This window comes from Capricornis sumatraensis, chromosome 12 (genome assembly GCF_032405125.1).
Source record: "Capricornis sumatraensis isolate serow.1 chromosome 12, serow.2, whole genome shotgun sequence".
NCBI classification, from domain to species: Eukaryota; Metazoa; Chordata; class Mammalia; order Artiodactyla; family Bovidae; genus Capricornis; species Capricornis sumatraensis.
This window is the reverse complement of record NC_091080.1, coordinates 35,673,661-35,688,271: the sequence shown is the minus strand read 5'-3', so window position 1 is coordinate 35,688,271 and position 14,611 is coordinate 35,673,661. Positions and strand designations below refer to the sequence as shown.

Genomic DNA, 14,611 nt, shown 5'->3' with positions numbered 1-14,611 from the left:
GGATGGAGACTCCTGGGAAGGACATAGAACCTTGGGTGAGAGGGCTTTCTTCTGATGATAATGACTCCCGGGGAATGCCGCCAGCCATGACACGACAGGAGCCACACAGTCACCAACCCTACATCCAGGATGGAGTGGTTCTCAGAATCACCTGGAGGGCTTGCTGAAACACAGGTTTTGATTCAGTAGGTTTAGGATGGGGCTTAAAAGCTTGTATTTCTAATAAGTCCCCAGGTGATCCTGATGCCACTGCTCCAGTGTCCACATTTAGAGAACCGCCATGTTACACCTATATTCTTACAATATACCTTACAATATACCTTACAATAATTGTCTTAATCTCTTATAGCATTCACACCTTCTATGGCACTATCTGTCCTATGAATGTTGGCACTTCAGGTAATGTGCCCTTAACATTTTATGTCTGTATCACTTCTTTCCAATAAGATTATGAAGTCAAAGTTTTGCTCTATAAACTCTCATCAAATAGAGCTGATTTAATGTTCATACTCTGTGTTTGCATGATTTTATAATCTATTATGTGAATGCACTAGAATCGCTGGATGAGGGATTCTTTAATTTCCTGGATCAGACAGAAGAGTTACAGAATAGAAACCGAGTGAGAAGATGAAACGACTCTTTCTGGCTTCAAGTTTTTAAAATTATGGGTCAATGTGACTTAATAAATCCACATGTTCTGTAAGAAATATTCTAGTAATTCTCCTATAATCTCAGATTTACCATTTATCTCCATAATGTTAACATGAAATGTGAATTACATTTAATGACTCATTTCTTGCTGTCCATTTCTTGAGGTCTCTCATACTTGGACAATTTGTCTTTTCTCCTTCATAGATTCTTTTAAAGATAAGACTAAAGCAGACAGAAGCAGTGTCCTAGTATTAATACAGTATGTAGATTCTTAGACCCTCATGTGACATATGTGTATATATATATATATACAATTGCATATAAATAGTTTATATATGTGCATTTTGTAAAAATACTTCACATAGTAAAAGAAGCTTATCAAATATTCAAAAAACATACTGTTTTGAAAAGTCACCTAAAGGCCTGCAAATGTTTTCATGGCCTTTATTTTGTTATATTTATAAATTTAACAAATACACTGTAGAAAAATGGAAATGTAGAAAATTATAATTTAAAATATAATTTTAAAATTTAATAATAAACTTAATTTAAATTTTTTAACATTTAATTTAAATAATTTAAAAATTTTATCAGTCCTAAGTCTAGCCATAAATATCATATTTAAGATTTTGATGATTTTTCTGTGTGTGGTAATCTTTAGGAATCTGCTACACCTGAAGGTTTACATTCTATTCTTCCCATCTCATTAAATAGTATTTGAAAGCATAATCTTTAAAACTACATGAAAGTCTAGCATAGAACTGTTCTAAAATTTAATTATTTTGAAACAACAGGGTTTTTTTAATTTTTAAAGAACATTAATTTTCAAAGAAATTTAAAGAAATTAATTTTTAAAGAACAAAGCTAGTGGAGGTGATGAAATACCTGTTGAGCTATTTCAAATCCTGAAAGATGATGCTATGAAAGTGCTGCACTCAATACGCCAGCAAATTTGGAAAACTCAGCAGTGGCCACACGACTGGAAAAGGTCAGTTTTCATTCCAATCCCAAAGAAAGGCAATGCCAAAGAACGCTCAAACTACCGCACAATTGCACTCACCTCACACGCTAGTAAAGTAATGCTCAAAATTCTCCAAGCCAGGCTTCAGCAATACATGAACTGTGAACTTCCTGATGTTCAAGCTGGTTTTAGAAAAGGCAGAGGAACCAGAGATCAAATTGCCAACATCCGCTGGATCATTGAAAAAGCAAGAGAATTCCAGAAAAACATCTATTTCTACTTTATTGACTATGCCAAAGCCTTTGACTGTGTGGATCACAAGAAACTGTGGAAAATTCTGAAAGAGATAGGAATACCAGACCACCTGGCCTGCCTCTTGAGAAACCCATATGCAGGTCAGGAAGCAACAGTTAGAACTGGACAGGGAACAACAGACTGGTTCCAAATAGGAAAAGGAGTACATTAAGGCTGTATATTATCACCCTGCTTATCTAACTTATACGCAGAGTACATCATAAGAAACGCTGGGCTGGAAGAAGCACAAGCTGGAATCAAGATTGCTGGGAGAAATATCAATGACCTCAGATATGCAAATGACACCACCCTTATGGCAGAAAGTGAAGAAGAACTAAAGAGCCTCTTGATGAAAGTGAAAGAGGAGAGTGAAAAAGTTAGCTTAAAGCTCAACATTCAGAAAACTAAGATCATGGCATCCAGTCCCATCACTTCATGGGAAATAGATGGGGGAAGAGTGGAAACAGTGGCTGACTTGATTTTTCTGGGCCCCAAAATCACTGCAGATGGTGACTGCAGCCATGAAATTAAAAGACGCTTACTCCTTGGAAGGAAAGTTATGACCAACCTAGATAGCATATTCAAAAGCAGAGACATTACTTTGCCAACAAAAGTCCGTCTAGTCAAGGCTATGGTTTTTCTAGCGGTCATGTATGGATGTGAGAGTTGGACTATAAAGAAAGCTGAGCACCAAAGAATTGATGCTTTTAAACTGTGGTGTTGGGGAAGACTCTTGAGAGTTCCTTGGACTGCAAGGAGATCAGCCAGTCCATCCTAGAGATCAGTCCTGGGTATTTATTTGTAGGACTGATGTTGAAGCTGAAACTCCAATCCTTTGGCCACCTGATGTGAAGAGCTGACTTATTTGAAAAAACCCTGATGCTGGGAAAGATTGAGGGCAGGAGGATAAAGGGACGACCGAGGATGAGATGGTTGGATGGCATCACCTACTCGATGGACATGGGTTTGGGTGGACTCCGGGAGTTGGTGATGGACAGGGAGGCCTGGTGTACTGCGATTCATGGGGTTGCAATAAGTCGAACATGACTGAGCAACTGAACTGAAAGAACATTAAGTTTTGGAAGAGTTTCAGTGATGCTTAGAGTTTGACTAAAAATGTGAGTTCAACCTCTAACTTCCAGAGTTGACCTAAGTTGTCTTTATTGTGCTTCAAAAGATACAGCCTGTGCCTCATTTTGTACTTTATTAGATAAGACTATGAACAAGGTGTTAAAATCTGGCATTGAAAAAAAGATAGAATAACTGCTAACATAGCTTCATGTGAATGATTCCGTTAGGTTTGGAAGGTTTCTTAAAAAGCTTTCTGAGTTGTTTTTTATATGATCAGCTAATGAATTCAGCACAACTTCCTCAACCCCAACCTTTTTCTCCTGTTTAGCATTTTCCACTTTTTTACTCTGTGATGTACAAGCCCTCCCTGGTTAATTATGTATATATTTAGCTACTGCATGTGTTAGGCTTATTATTGTCATCTAATTAGATGTAACTTGAACTGCTTGCTTCTAGAAAAATCATTAAAAATTCTTTCCTAATGACCTAGAGATGACAAAATGTCTGTAAAGTGTGAAGAAGCAGACAAGCACAGGAACATCGCTCTTAAAGAGTGTTAATCCAGATGCTGCAATCATCTAATTAAACAATATTTTGCTGTCATTAACATTTTCACCAAGGAATTGCAGTTATAATTTCTTTGTCAGCTGTCTCTAGATCACTTTACCTTCAAAACTAAAGTGCCATATAAAAACATTAAATTGGATGGTTTAATTAAAAGTTTTTTTTTTAAGTGAAGAAATGTATCTAGTGTTTCTGAGATCTCATTTACTGTGCTTCACTTTTATTGTTTGAGTAGATTAGTATCATAAGCTTATGATATTTAATATTCGTCTTCCAAGATAAGTCTTTATAAGCATGGTTAGTAAAAAAAAAAAAAAAAAGCTTTTTACTTATTACTACTGGGAAAAGAAAGGAACCCTACCAATTACAGCACAAGGTTATTTACTAAATTCCAATTATCCAAAAAAATTCATAAATACCTATATTTACCAGAACCTAACAGGTATTACTTTGAAAATATTTCACTTTTATGGTTAATTTTGTAAACAGCAGTTGTTGTTGTTTTGTTCCATTGCACAAAGATGTTTAGTAAAATAATTAAAAATAATAATGCTAATTTGTGGCTAAAACTTATAAATGGAAAATACCAGAGTACCAACTTCATCCATGAGGGTTTTAAATACATGAGTTTTTAATTAAAATCAAGAATATATATTTACTGTCTATGTTGCAAAGCTTTTATGTGGAGATTTTTATATAAAAAGATTTTAATGTAACTGTCAGAACAGCTATTTATATTGTTTATTGTATTTATTAGATTTAAAATGGCTTTAGTAATTTAAAACTTACCAAAGTTTTCTAAGCATTTATTTTTAAAGAATCTTCCAAAGATTATTAAAAGTGAATTACAAAAAATGTGGGACAGGTTAAGTATGGTGAGTTGTGACTGTTGGCAGCCATCAATTTGTGTGTGTGTGGTAAAGAGTATACTTTCTTTTTAAAAATTTTTTTCTAAAAATAGCATTATGTCTTTTATTAGAAAATCATTTCTAGAAAAAGCCAGTGTCTTCAAGTATGGTCTCTATTTTTATGCTGTTTGTGCTTAAACAATACATTTAAGTACTGAGTTAATGTAAATTGGCATTTTATTTATTTTATTTTGACAGTTTTTCCTTCTTATGAAATGTCATCAGAAATTTTTTAAAAATATTATAACTTTCAGCTGTTCATTTATTTATATAAGTAATATGTTACATAAATAACATCAAATTAATCTCGGAAAATACACATATATTGGAAGACCTCGCTTTCATTAAAATCTATAGATTTTTAAGGAGAATGGTAACTGAAAGAATGGCAGAGCACTAAACATGCCAGGGAACTACTTAGAACCCTAGAGATAGCTCTGCCCAGCCAGGCTAGATGCCCTGTGTATGTACAAGCGTAGAAAACACTCCTGGGAGTCATCAGGGGTCCTAGGTTAACATGAACGTGAACTCTCAGTAATAATATTAAATTTTAGAATTTCACACTGTGTATCTTAAAGTGACTGCTTTAGAAGAATGTCTCCATATTCTGCTAAAGAAAAACTTTAATTAAAAGGTTCCAAAGTCTTGTTTACTCTCATCACTGTTATTCATCACAATAGAGTTGCAAATATGAAGTAAGCACATTCATTGGCTGCCAGTATGCCCTTCTAGTGGTTTAACATGCATGCTCAAGAGGCCATTCTCTCTCTTGTGCACTTCTGTGCCTTTACGCAGTCCTCATCCTGCAGTTTCCATTCTTTATTGGCTTATGTTTGTTCATCTTTTAAAATCTAGCTCACTTTATCCCATTTTTATCACGTATATATTCATTCCTTCAACAGATATCCATCAGACAAACAGAATATTCAACACACAGAGTTTTGCTTTTTATTTTTAAAGTTCAGACCCTACATTTTGGAGTTTACAGGACTAGTGGAGAAGCAGACAAATATTAGCTGTAATACATCTGCAACAGTGCTATGGCAGAGAACAAAGAGGAAGTCCCAACGTTACTCTCATCTCGTTTCAGGAAATGCAGAGTAGGAGTGACATTCTGCCTTCTTTCAATTGCCTTCATATATGATAAACACCTACATTAATTTATGCATTTAAAACAATAGGTATTTTTGTTGTAAGATGCAGAGATTCGCATAAGAACAGATAAAACAATCACCCAGTAAAATGTTTACTCAGTGAATTAATTAATTTGATTTCATGCTTATAATTGTTAACAGATTTAGTTCTTCCTCAGATTATGTGGGTTTTTTTTCTATTTCACAATCAATGACCAATTGCTACAAGAGTAGGTATCATTTCATGTCAGTTCTCAAAGATAGATAAGAAAATGTATGTAATTTTAAAATCTTAAATTCTTGCAATTAAAAATAAATAAATAAATAAATAAAAAAAAGAAAAAATAAAAAAAAGAAAATGTATGTATATCTATGCTACTGTTTTACTAATATGGTGTGTGCAACAAGGTGTACAAGATGAAATCCTTATCACTAATATCAGGGAAATGGATGTTTTTTATGGGTTTGAATGGAAATCTAGAAAGTCGTATGTTCAATTCATATCATATTTTTATAAAAAACAATCTTGCCCAACAAAAGTTGTCTTTGGACCCTGTTTCCTTAATCATGTTTCTCTTAATTTCGTCTGATCATTTGTAATTTCAGCATCAGTTTATCAGGGTGAGCCTGTGCTGTGCTCTCCCTAAGTTTTCCACAGCCCCACAGGCTTCAGTATCCTACCCCAAAAAAATCATTATGTCTAAAACTAAAAAACAAACAGGAAAAAATATCCAGCTAGCATTCAGCAGCTCTCTTGCTAAACTGAAACAACATAATAGGAAAAGAAAATTTGTGAGCTTAAGGAAGTGAAGAAAACGTGCTTGACATCTGCCCCATTGCTTTTCCATACTGACTTCAGTGCACTTCCATTAACTTGAAAATTCTCTACTTTGATTGTCAAGAGAAGCACAATGTAGTATTCAGTGTGCTGGCAATAGAATTTTTAGAGATATACTCGGTATAATAGAATACCATCACATGATCTACAAATAGGCAGGCCAGCTGGTGACCTCCTCCACGATCACTTTCAGGGAACTTGGCCTACAAGGCTCTGCTTCCAAGGTGACAGTAGCATCTTCATCATTTACAGCTGGAAAGAGATGGAACATGGAGCATCCAAGTGCCAAGTTGCAATGAACCAAGCCTGGAGGTGCTGATATCAATTGTGTCACATTCTGTTGATTAGAACTTAAGCCCCATAGCCATAGCTACTCATAAGGGAGCCTGAGAAACATGGTCTAGCCTAGGAAGAAGAGAGATGGATTATGACGGATAGCTAGCAATCACTTCAAGTTATCTTACAAAAAAGTAATTCTCGTTAGTTACTTCTAAATTAATTATTATTGAGTGAATTCACTTGAAACACGTCGTTATAAGTGCTTTTGATTAAATAAAGACATAGTTCAATAAACAAAAGAGTTACTTTTCTTCTGCAATGCAATAGTTGCCTCATTGATTATAAAGACGGTCTACACTTTCCTAACCAGTTAGTGTATACAGATTTTCATGTCTCTCTTTCTTTACTAGGACGGACATACAATGATCTGAACCAATACCCCGTGTTTCCATGGGTATTAACAAACTATGAATCAGAAGAGCTGGATTTGACTCTTCCGGGAAACTTCAGGGATCTATCAAAGGTAACTTTTAAATACATAGAAGTCAATTTTCTTCATAAGGCTATATTCTAAAAACATTTCTACCAGAGTATGTATGTTCAATTAGTGTTGTAAGAAAGGTAAAGTTGAATATCTCCTCTTTTTGTACTCAGCATCTAAATTTCATCAATCCTTAGCATAGGAGTTAAGCTATAAGAAGTTAAATTAGTACTAGTATAGACAAAATGAAATGGCTATTTGAGAAATAGCATATGTAAGGAGAGGTTGTTCTGATATTCTAGGTTTTAATGGTTCAGGCCAGAGACTTCAAATTAGTACAAAATATGACCAATAATTTATGTGATATATTTCTTAGATGATAAGACATGTTATCTTAACTGTAGTACATACATACATTGGAGAGTAGCTTTATAAGGAAAAAGAAAGTAGGACACAATGATTTATCAAGGATCTGTTAAGATAAAAGAGAGAAGATTTGTCCCAAAAATAGCAAGAAAAAATACATAATGGATGATAAGAATAAAAAGCCAATTTTTGGTTCGTTCACCTCATTTGCTGAGACGAAACTTAATGTGGGATATGAAACTCTTTGAAATTCAGTGAAGAACTAGGTACTCAGCCCCAAAAGCTTCTCTCTAGCCTCAGCTAATGTCAGAGCCAGGCCTTAAAGTTTAGATAGTTTAGCCATTTTAAGCCTCAGCTCATCCACTCTGGATTTTCTGTCTTCCTTAGTTGTCTAGTTTAGTATTCCACAACAGCATGAAAGGCATATGTGCATATGTGTATACTTTTGGTTTGGGCAGGGAGAGGGTTAAGGAGCTCATGAAAAAGTGTAGCATAAGCCCTGCAAGGCAGGAAAGTGAGCAATATAACCAATTTAAGTTTAATCTCTCAGTTTTAAACTGAGCACACCTTCTCTTGCCTTTTTTCCTTGCCTTTGAAAATTAGATCCACATAAGTTGAAGTTCTCTATGTCACTGCTTACAGTTGTGGGAGCTGAAGCCATTCTCTTTGCCTCCGTATCTCCATTTGTAATATGAGAATAAGTCCTACTTCATACAGTTGTGAAGGTCAAATGACATGTGCATTTAAAGAATGTAACATAGTACTTGGATCATAGAAGCACTTCATGAATATGAGCTATTATTACAAATAGAATGTTTCTTAGCCTGTGGCTGAAGGCTGTGTACTAATTTTTCCATGTTATCTGCCCTTCACTCTCTAGTTCTTATATTTTATGGGATTTCCTATCAAACTTGCTAGCTCATTGCTGATTTTAGCTGTGCTGTTATAGGTACTCCAGGGACCTAAGGGATCAGTTAGCCAGCATCTTATTGAGAGTCACATAGCTGGTAGAAGAGTGCTAGCAATTGAATTTCAGTATGGCTACAGATGTAATAATTTTTCCATTGTGATTGCACTGAACAAAAATCTTTAATCATTTACTGTGTGCAAATAAGTATTCAGACTCAGGCAGAATTCATAAGGCCTGCCCTTCAGAAGCAAATCTGATTATTGATTATCTGAATGATAAAATCATTTTCTGTAAAATTAAATAAGAATGTACTGTATTTTATAGGGAAATACATGAGAGGCAGTAAATAGAGGTTAGGAACAAGAACTCTGTAGCTAGACTGCCTGGCAGATACTAATTCTGCCACTTACTGGCTTTGAGGCTTTAGACAACTATTTCACTTCTCTTTTCCTCAGTTTCCTCACTTGTATAATGATGCAGTAATAATAGGGTTGTTGTTGAATTGATAAGTGTAAAAATACTGAGAGCACCTGGGGTATAAATATAATATAGTAAATCATTGATATATACTTTGAGTTATCTTTCAAGTTTCAAATAAGGATGATAAATATACACTGTTACATCCTTATTGGAATTAGGATGTTTGAATGGTATGCATTTTTGACATGAATTTCTAATATTGAGGTATAATCTTTAGATGTAAAACAAGACCAAACTAACTTATAAATGTGGAGGTGAAAACTGTTAAATTAGTTCTTTAACAAAATCTTACTAACATGTGTTTTAACATTAATTCAATAGTCATTATGTATTAGACACTATGTGTGTGTATATATAGGTACACACACAGTAAAATGTATAGTGTAGATTCTCATATAGCACCTTACATGAGAATTCCTCTCATGTAGTTCCCTATATAATATAGTTCATTCTTATTTAATTTTACAGAAAATGATTTTATCATTCAGATAGTCATGTAGCATGTTACATAGTGTTATAACCTTATGAGTTAACTACTACTATAGGTATTTTAGATTATTTTTAGCAAAGGGAAGAAAACCCTTTTTTTTTAAATCAACTGGGATATTATGATGAAAGGAGACTTACAGACCAAAGTTCCTCTCTTTCCTCCATTTACATGTCCATTCTTTCGGTCATTAATTCAACAAACACCACACACACTTACTGTATGTATGTTAAGCCCTGTCCTAGGTGAAGGAGTGTACAGGAGTCAGTAAAGACGTATCTTAGCCATCTTGGAGAGACTCCAGTCCAGAGCTGAGAGGAAGACTCAGACAGTTACCAGAAATCTGGGAATCCAGCATTATGGCAGTAGGTATAGTATGGGCTGGAACAGACTGAAAAATGCAAGCTCAAGTATACTAAGACATTTGGACTCAAAGGTTCTTGAAACAGTATCCCAACCAAAGAAAATATTGCCTTCATCTTGATTAATATGGATGAGATAAGGCATATGGTAAAATATTTGCTGGTAATTATAGATTTTTAGTTTATTCTTGTAGAAAAGATAAGTTAAATGAGAAAATCACAATTTCTAAAGTAACTAGAATATGTAAACATTCTTCGAGTTTTTAAAGATGATCTATTTAACCTGTATGCCTTTTTCTAGAACTTTTCCTTTTGTGACCCACATGTGCTCTCCTAATTTTATTTAGTGTTAGATAAATAAAAGAGGTAAACAGACAGCCTAAACAAATTAGGCGACATGAACACTGACTGCTTTTGCAAACATAGAGTCCTTCATATTGTGAAGTTTTGAACCCATGGTTCTTAAAAGATAGATCACTTTTTCTTCAAATTCTACTATGTTCCATTCTTTAGCAATTTGTTCTTTACATTCTGTCAAAATAACATGATAGGAAAATGGTAGCAAATTAAAACCTTGATCTGTTAATAAATTATTCTTGCATTCTTTCCCATGCTTAGTTGAATTTCTTAATAGGAACTTCTTACAAATGGGCTAGAAACTGAAAACCATCCTGTATAAAAATCATTAATAAATAAGATTTTAGTGTATGAAAATATATCATATTATATGCCTAATGGGAAAATGATATTTGAAGTATAATATAACTGGAAAGAAAAACTTCTAATGATGCAATATTATTACAGTGAAGAGATTACCATTGAGAAGCGCATGAAATTCTTGTAGTAAAGTCTGTTAATCTTCAGGAATTCAAGGAATATTTGGAATATTTGAACAATAGTATTAACTAGAAACATTCTAAAAGCTCTCCAATAACAAAAGTTTTTCCTACACAAAATTTAGGACCCAAGTCATAATTCCTATCAGTGAATAAATTGTAGAATTTGTTTTACTAAACAACATTTAGAGCCTCAACTGATTTTTACTTCTTTGCTGCATAAAAGTTAAGACATTAAGAAATGTACAGTCCTTTAAAAAGTCACAGATAATTTCTTTTCTATCTTTATACCTCTGCATTGCATTGGTTTCATAAATACTAGTTGTGTCAGGACTTCTGATGAATGTTTCAGATAGCCCAGCTTAATTAAGCAGTTGGCTTGAACAGTAAATCAACATTATTGGTTCTCACAACTGAAAAATTCAGAGGAGGAAGGTTTGGTTTTCAGTCAAGCTTTTTTTTCCCCAGTGATGCAAATAATGCCACCAAGCACCGAGTTCTTTGCACAGTTCTGCTCTGCCTTCCCCTCTGTGGGCTTTGTACTCACGCTCTGCTGGATGGCCTCCAGTAGCTCCAGGAAATCCCCTTTTAGGAGCAAAATGACCATGACAGTTCCAGACTCATATCAAACTATCCAAAGAAAGCATCTCACCAAGTTCCTCATGTGAAAGACAAAAGAAACTTTGCTTTCCCAGAAATCCCAGAAAATATCTTTTCACATGCAAGGCTAAGAGTTGACAAGAGGAATGTTGAATTCCTATACCCTAAAGAAAGGGAGCTTAAACTAACTCACTATTATAAAATGTCAAATATACTGTATCTGAAAGTTTCTTCTTTATAGTTTCTGTAATCTATACAATAGCAAAGGAACTACAGGTTTGTATACACAGAGCTACTATGTAAAAGGAACTTTCCAAGGTGCTAAGAGAATTTTAAGATATAGACCTAACTCTCAAGGAATGTTCATTGGTTATGAAGGAGAAAAAACTAATTGGCAGTAGGTTGCCTATTACATATACAATCTGAATGGGTTACAAGCTGGAATCAAGATTGTGAAGAGAAATATCAACAACCTTAGATATGTGGTCAGTTCAGTTCAATTCAGTCGCTCAGTCGTGTCCAACTCTTTGCAACCCCATGAATCAGAGCATGCCAGGCTCCCTCTCCATCACCAACTCCTGGAGTTCACCCAAACTCATGTGCATGGAGTCGGTGATGCCATCCAGCCATCTCATCCTCTGTTGTCCCCTTCTCCTCCTGCCCCCAGTCCCTCCCAGCATCAGAGTCTTTTCCAATGAGTCAACTCTTTGCATGAGGTGGCCAAAATACTGGAGTTTCAGCCTCAGCATCAGTCCTTCCAATGAACACCCACTCTAATGGCAGAAAGCAAAGAGGACTTAAAGAACCTCTTGATGAGGGTGAAAGAGGAGAGTGGAAAAGCTGTGCTTAAAACTAAATATTAAATAACTAAGATCATGGCATCTGGCCCCATCACTTCATGGCAAATAGAAGGAGAAAACGTGAAGCAGTGACAGATTTCCTCTTCTGGGGTCCTAAAATCACTGAGGATGGTGACTGCAGCCATAAAATTAGAAGACAGTTTCCTCTTGTTAGGAAAGCTATGACAAACCTAGAGAGTGTGTTAAAAAGCAAAGACATCACTTTGCCAACAGAGATCCATATAGTCAAGGCTGTCATCTTTCCAGTAGTCATGTATGATTGTAAGAACTGGACCATAAAGAAGGCAGAGTGCCAAAGAATTGGTGTTTTTGAACTGTGGTGCTGAAGATGACTCGTGAGAGTCCATTGGATAGCAAGGAGATCAAACCAGTCAATATTAAGGGAAATCAACTTTGAATACTCATTGGAAGAATTGATGCTGAAGCTGAAGCACCAATACTTTGGCCACCCGATGCAAAGAGCCAACACATTGGGAAAAAACCCTAATGCTGGGAGAGGTTGAAGGCAGAAGGAGAAGAGGGTGACAGAGGATGAGATGGTTGGATGACACCACCAATGCAATGGACATGAACTTGGGCAAACTCCGGGAGATGGTAAGGGACAGGGAGGCCTGGCATGCTGCAGCCCATGGGGTCATGAAGAGCTGGACACAACGTGGCGGCTGAACAACAATAATTATAATATATGAACCTCCGTGGTGGCTCAGTCGTAAAGAATCCACCTGCCAGTACAGGAGACATGGGTTTGATCCCTGGGTTGGAAAGAGTTCCTGGAGAAGGAAATGGCCAGTATTCTTACCTGGGAAATCCCATAAACATAGGAGCCTGGCAGGCTACAGTCCACTGGGTCACAAAAGAGTTGAGTGTGACTTAGTGACTAAACAACACAATGGTTGTAATATATGACATTAAGTGGAGTCAGAAATAAATTTATCATAATTAATTTAAGCTAGTGAAGCTTAAACTTCAAAGCCCATCAAGTTTCAGGGGCCTCTTCTTATCACTTGCCCCTAATTGTATGTCTGTAGCTTTATGCTCCTTTTCTTAAAGAGACCCTCTCCTACAAATTGCTTGTATCATAAAATCCAGATCTACTTTCAGTACAAAGAAGGATCTCTCTCTCTCAAGGAATCCTGGATGCTTCACTGAAGCAAATGAGAGGGGTATGAAAGGGTATAAAACATTGTGTACACCTGGGTCTGTTTCTTCCCATAACTGATCTAAGTACATAATTCAACTGTTACATGCGTTTCTTACATACATCCCCAAAATGTTCTGACAATATTAACAAAGCAATGGCTATTTCATTTTTAAGCAGCATCTAATACTTAACAGGAATTCTCTGGTAGCTCAGTTGGTAAAGAATCTGCCTGCAGTGCACGAGACCCAGATTCAGTCCCTGGGTCAGGAAGATCCCTTGGAGAAGGAAATTGGCAACCTACTCCAATATTCTTGCCTGGAAAATCCCATGGACAGAGGAGCCTGGTGGGCTGTAGTCCATGGGGTCTCAAGAGTTGCACACGACTTAGCAACTAAACTACCACCAATACTGAACAAAATCACATTGGAAAAATTAGTAATGATATTTTTATAGGATCCAGACAAGAACTAAAAATGAGAAAATAAATAAAAATAATTGCTCTGCCCCAGACATACTTTCCCTGGGGCTTCAGTGCCGTGGGCAGGATAGCGATATGAGTTGGAGATGGCTTTCTTACTCTTCACAAAGTCGGCTTCAGCAGTTATAGAGAGAGGGGAATAGTGGAGGTTTCTGTTCTCTGTACTGGCTGCTGGGAAAGGCCAGCTCCAGAATCATCACACCTTTTCAGTTTTCCTTTACGTGTATTGGTATTAAAATTGAGAGGAGAAAAAGGAGAGGTCGTCAACAGAACATGGAAAGAATATAAGCTCTATTCAAATGTAGCTCTCTCACCTGCTGTGCAGACTTAGGCTTGTTTCCTAAGCTCTCTGAACTTCTGTTTGCTCTTCTTTAAAATGAACACAATAGTATTCACATGGAGTTGTGAATTAAGTGCAATAATGTAGGTAAGGCATCTATCATAATGCCCAACACACAGTGGCATTCAGTGACTAGGGGTCAATAAAGCAAAATTTTCTAATTCTCAGTTGAGAGTTTGTGGTTGAAAACAATCTAGTGACGAAGATTGGTTTAATTTTATTTTAATAAAATCTGAAATATTTTTCATGCAATAAATGACTGTTTTTTCATCTGTGTAGATTTCCAGGTTAACAAAAGCCTTAAACATCAAATTGCTGGTTAAATGTTTACTTAAATTTGAGATACACATTTATTTAAATGAAATATTTTATTGCATTTATAATATTCTTACTCTTGCTTCACCCACTTAACTGAACAGTTGAAGAGCACAGGAGCAATGAAAGTAAGTTCCTCATCAGTAAAATATATTAGACCCCTCTTCAGATTAGACATCACACGTTTGAGTTTTATTCATTACATGTGCAGGTTAGAGGTCATATGTATTGTTTGACATGATGGACAGCTAATGAC

The 14,611-nt window shown here is 35.7% G+C and overlaps 1 protein-coding gene across 4 annotated transcripts in view; it reads left to right on the top strand.

The window, feature by feature from the left end:
* The window catches only part of NBEA (neurobeachin), a 664,301-nt gene that overhangs the window by 548,567 nt on the left and 101,123 nt on the right, over positions 1-14,611 (top strand). For all 4 annotated transcript variants that reach the window (XM_068984682.1, XM_068984685.1, XM_068984684.1 and 1 more), the window contains one exon: positions 7,110-7,222. In XM_068984682.1, the coding sequence (XP_068840783.1) occupies positions 7,110-7,222 (113 nt within the window). The remainder of the gene's footprint in view (positions 1-7,109; positions 7,223-14,611) is intronic.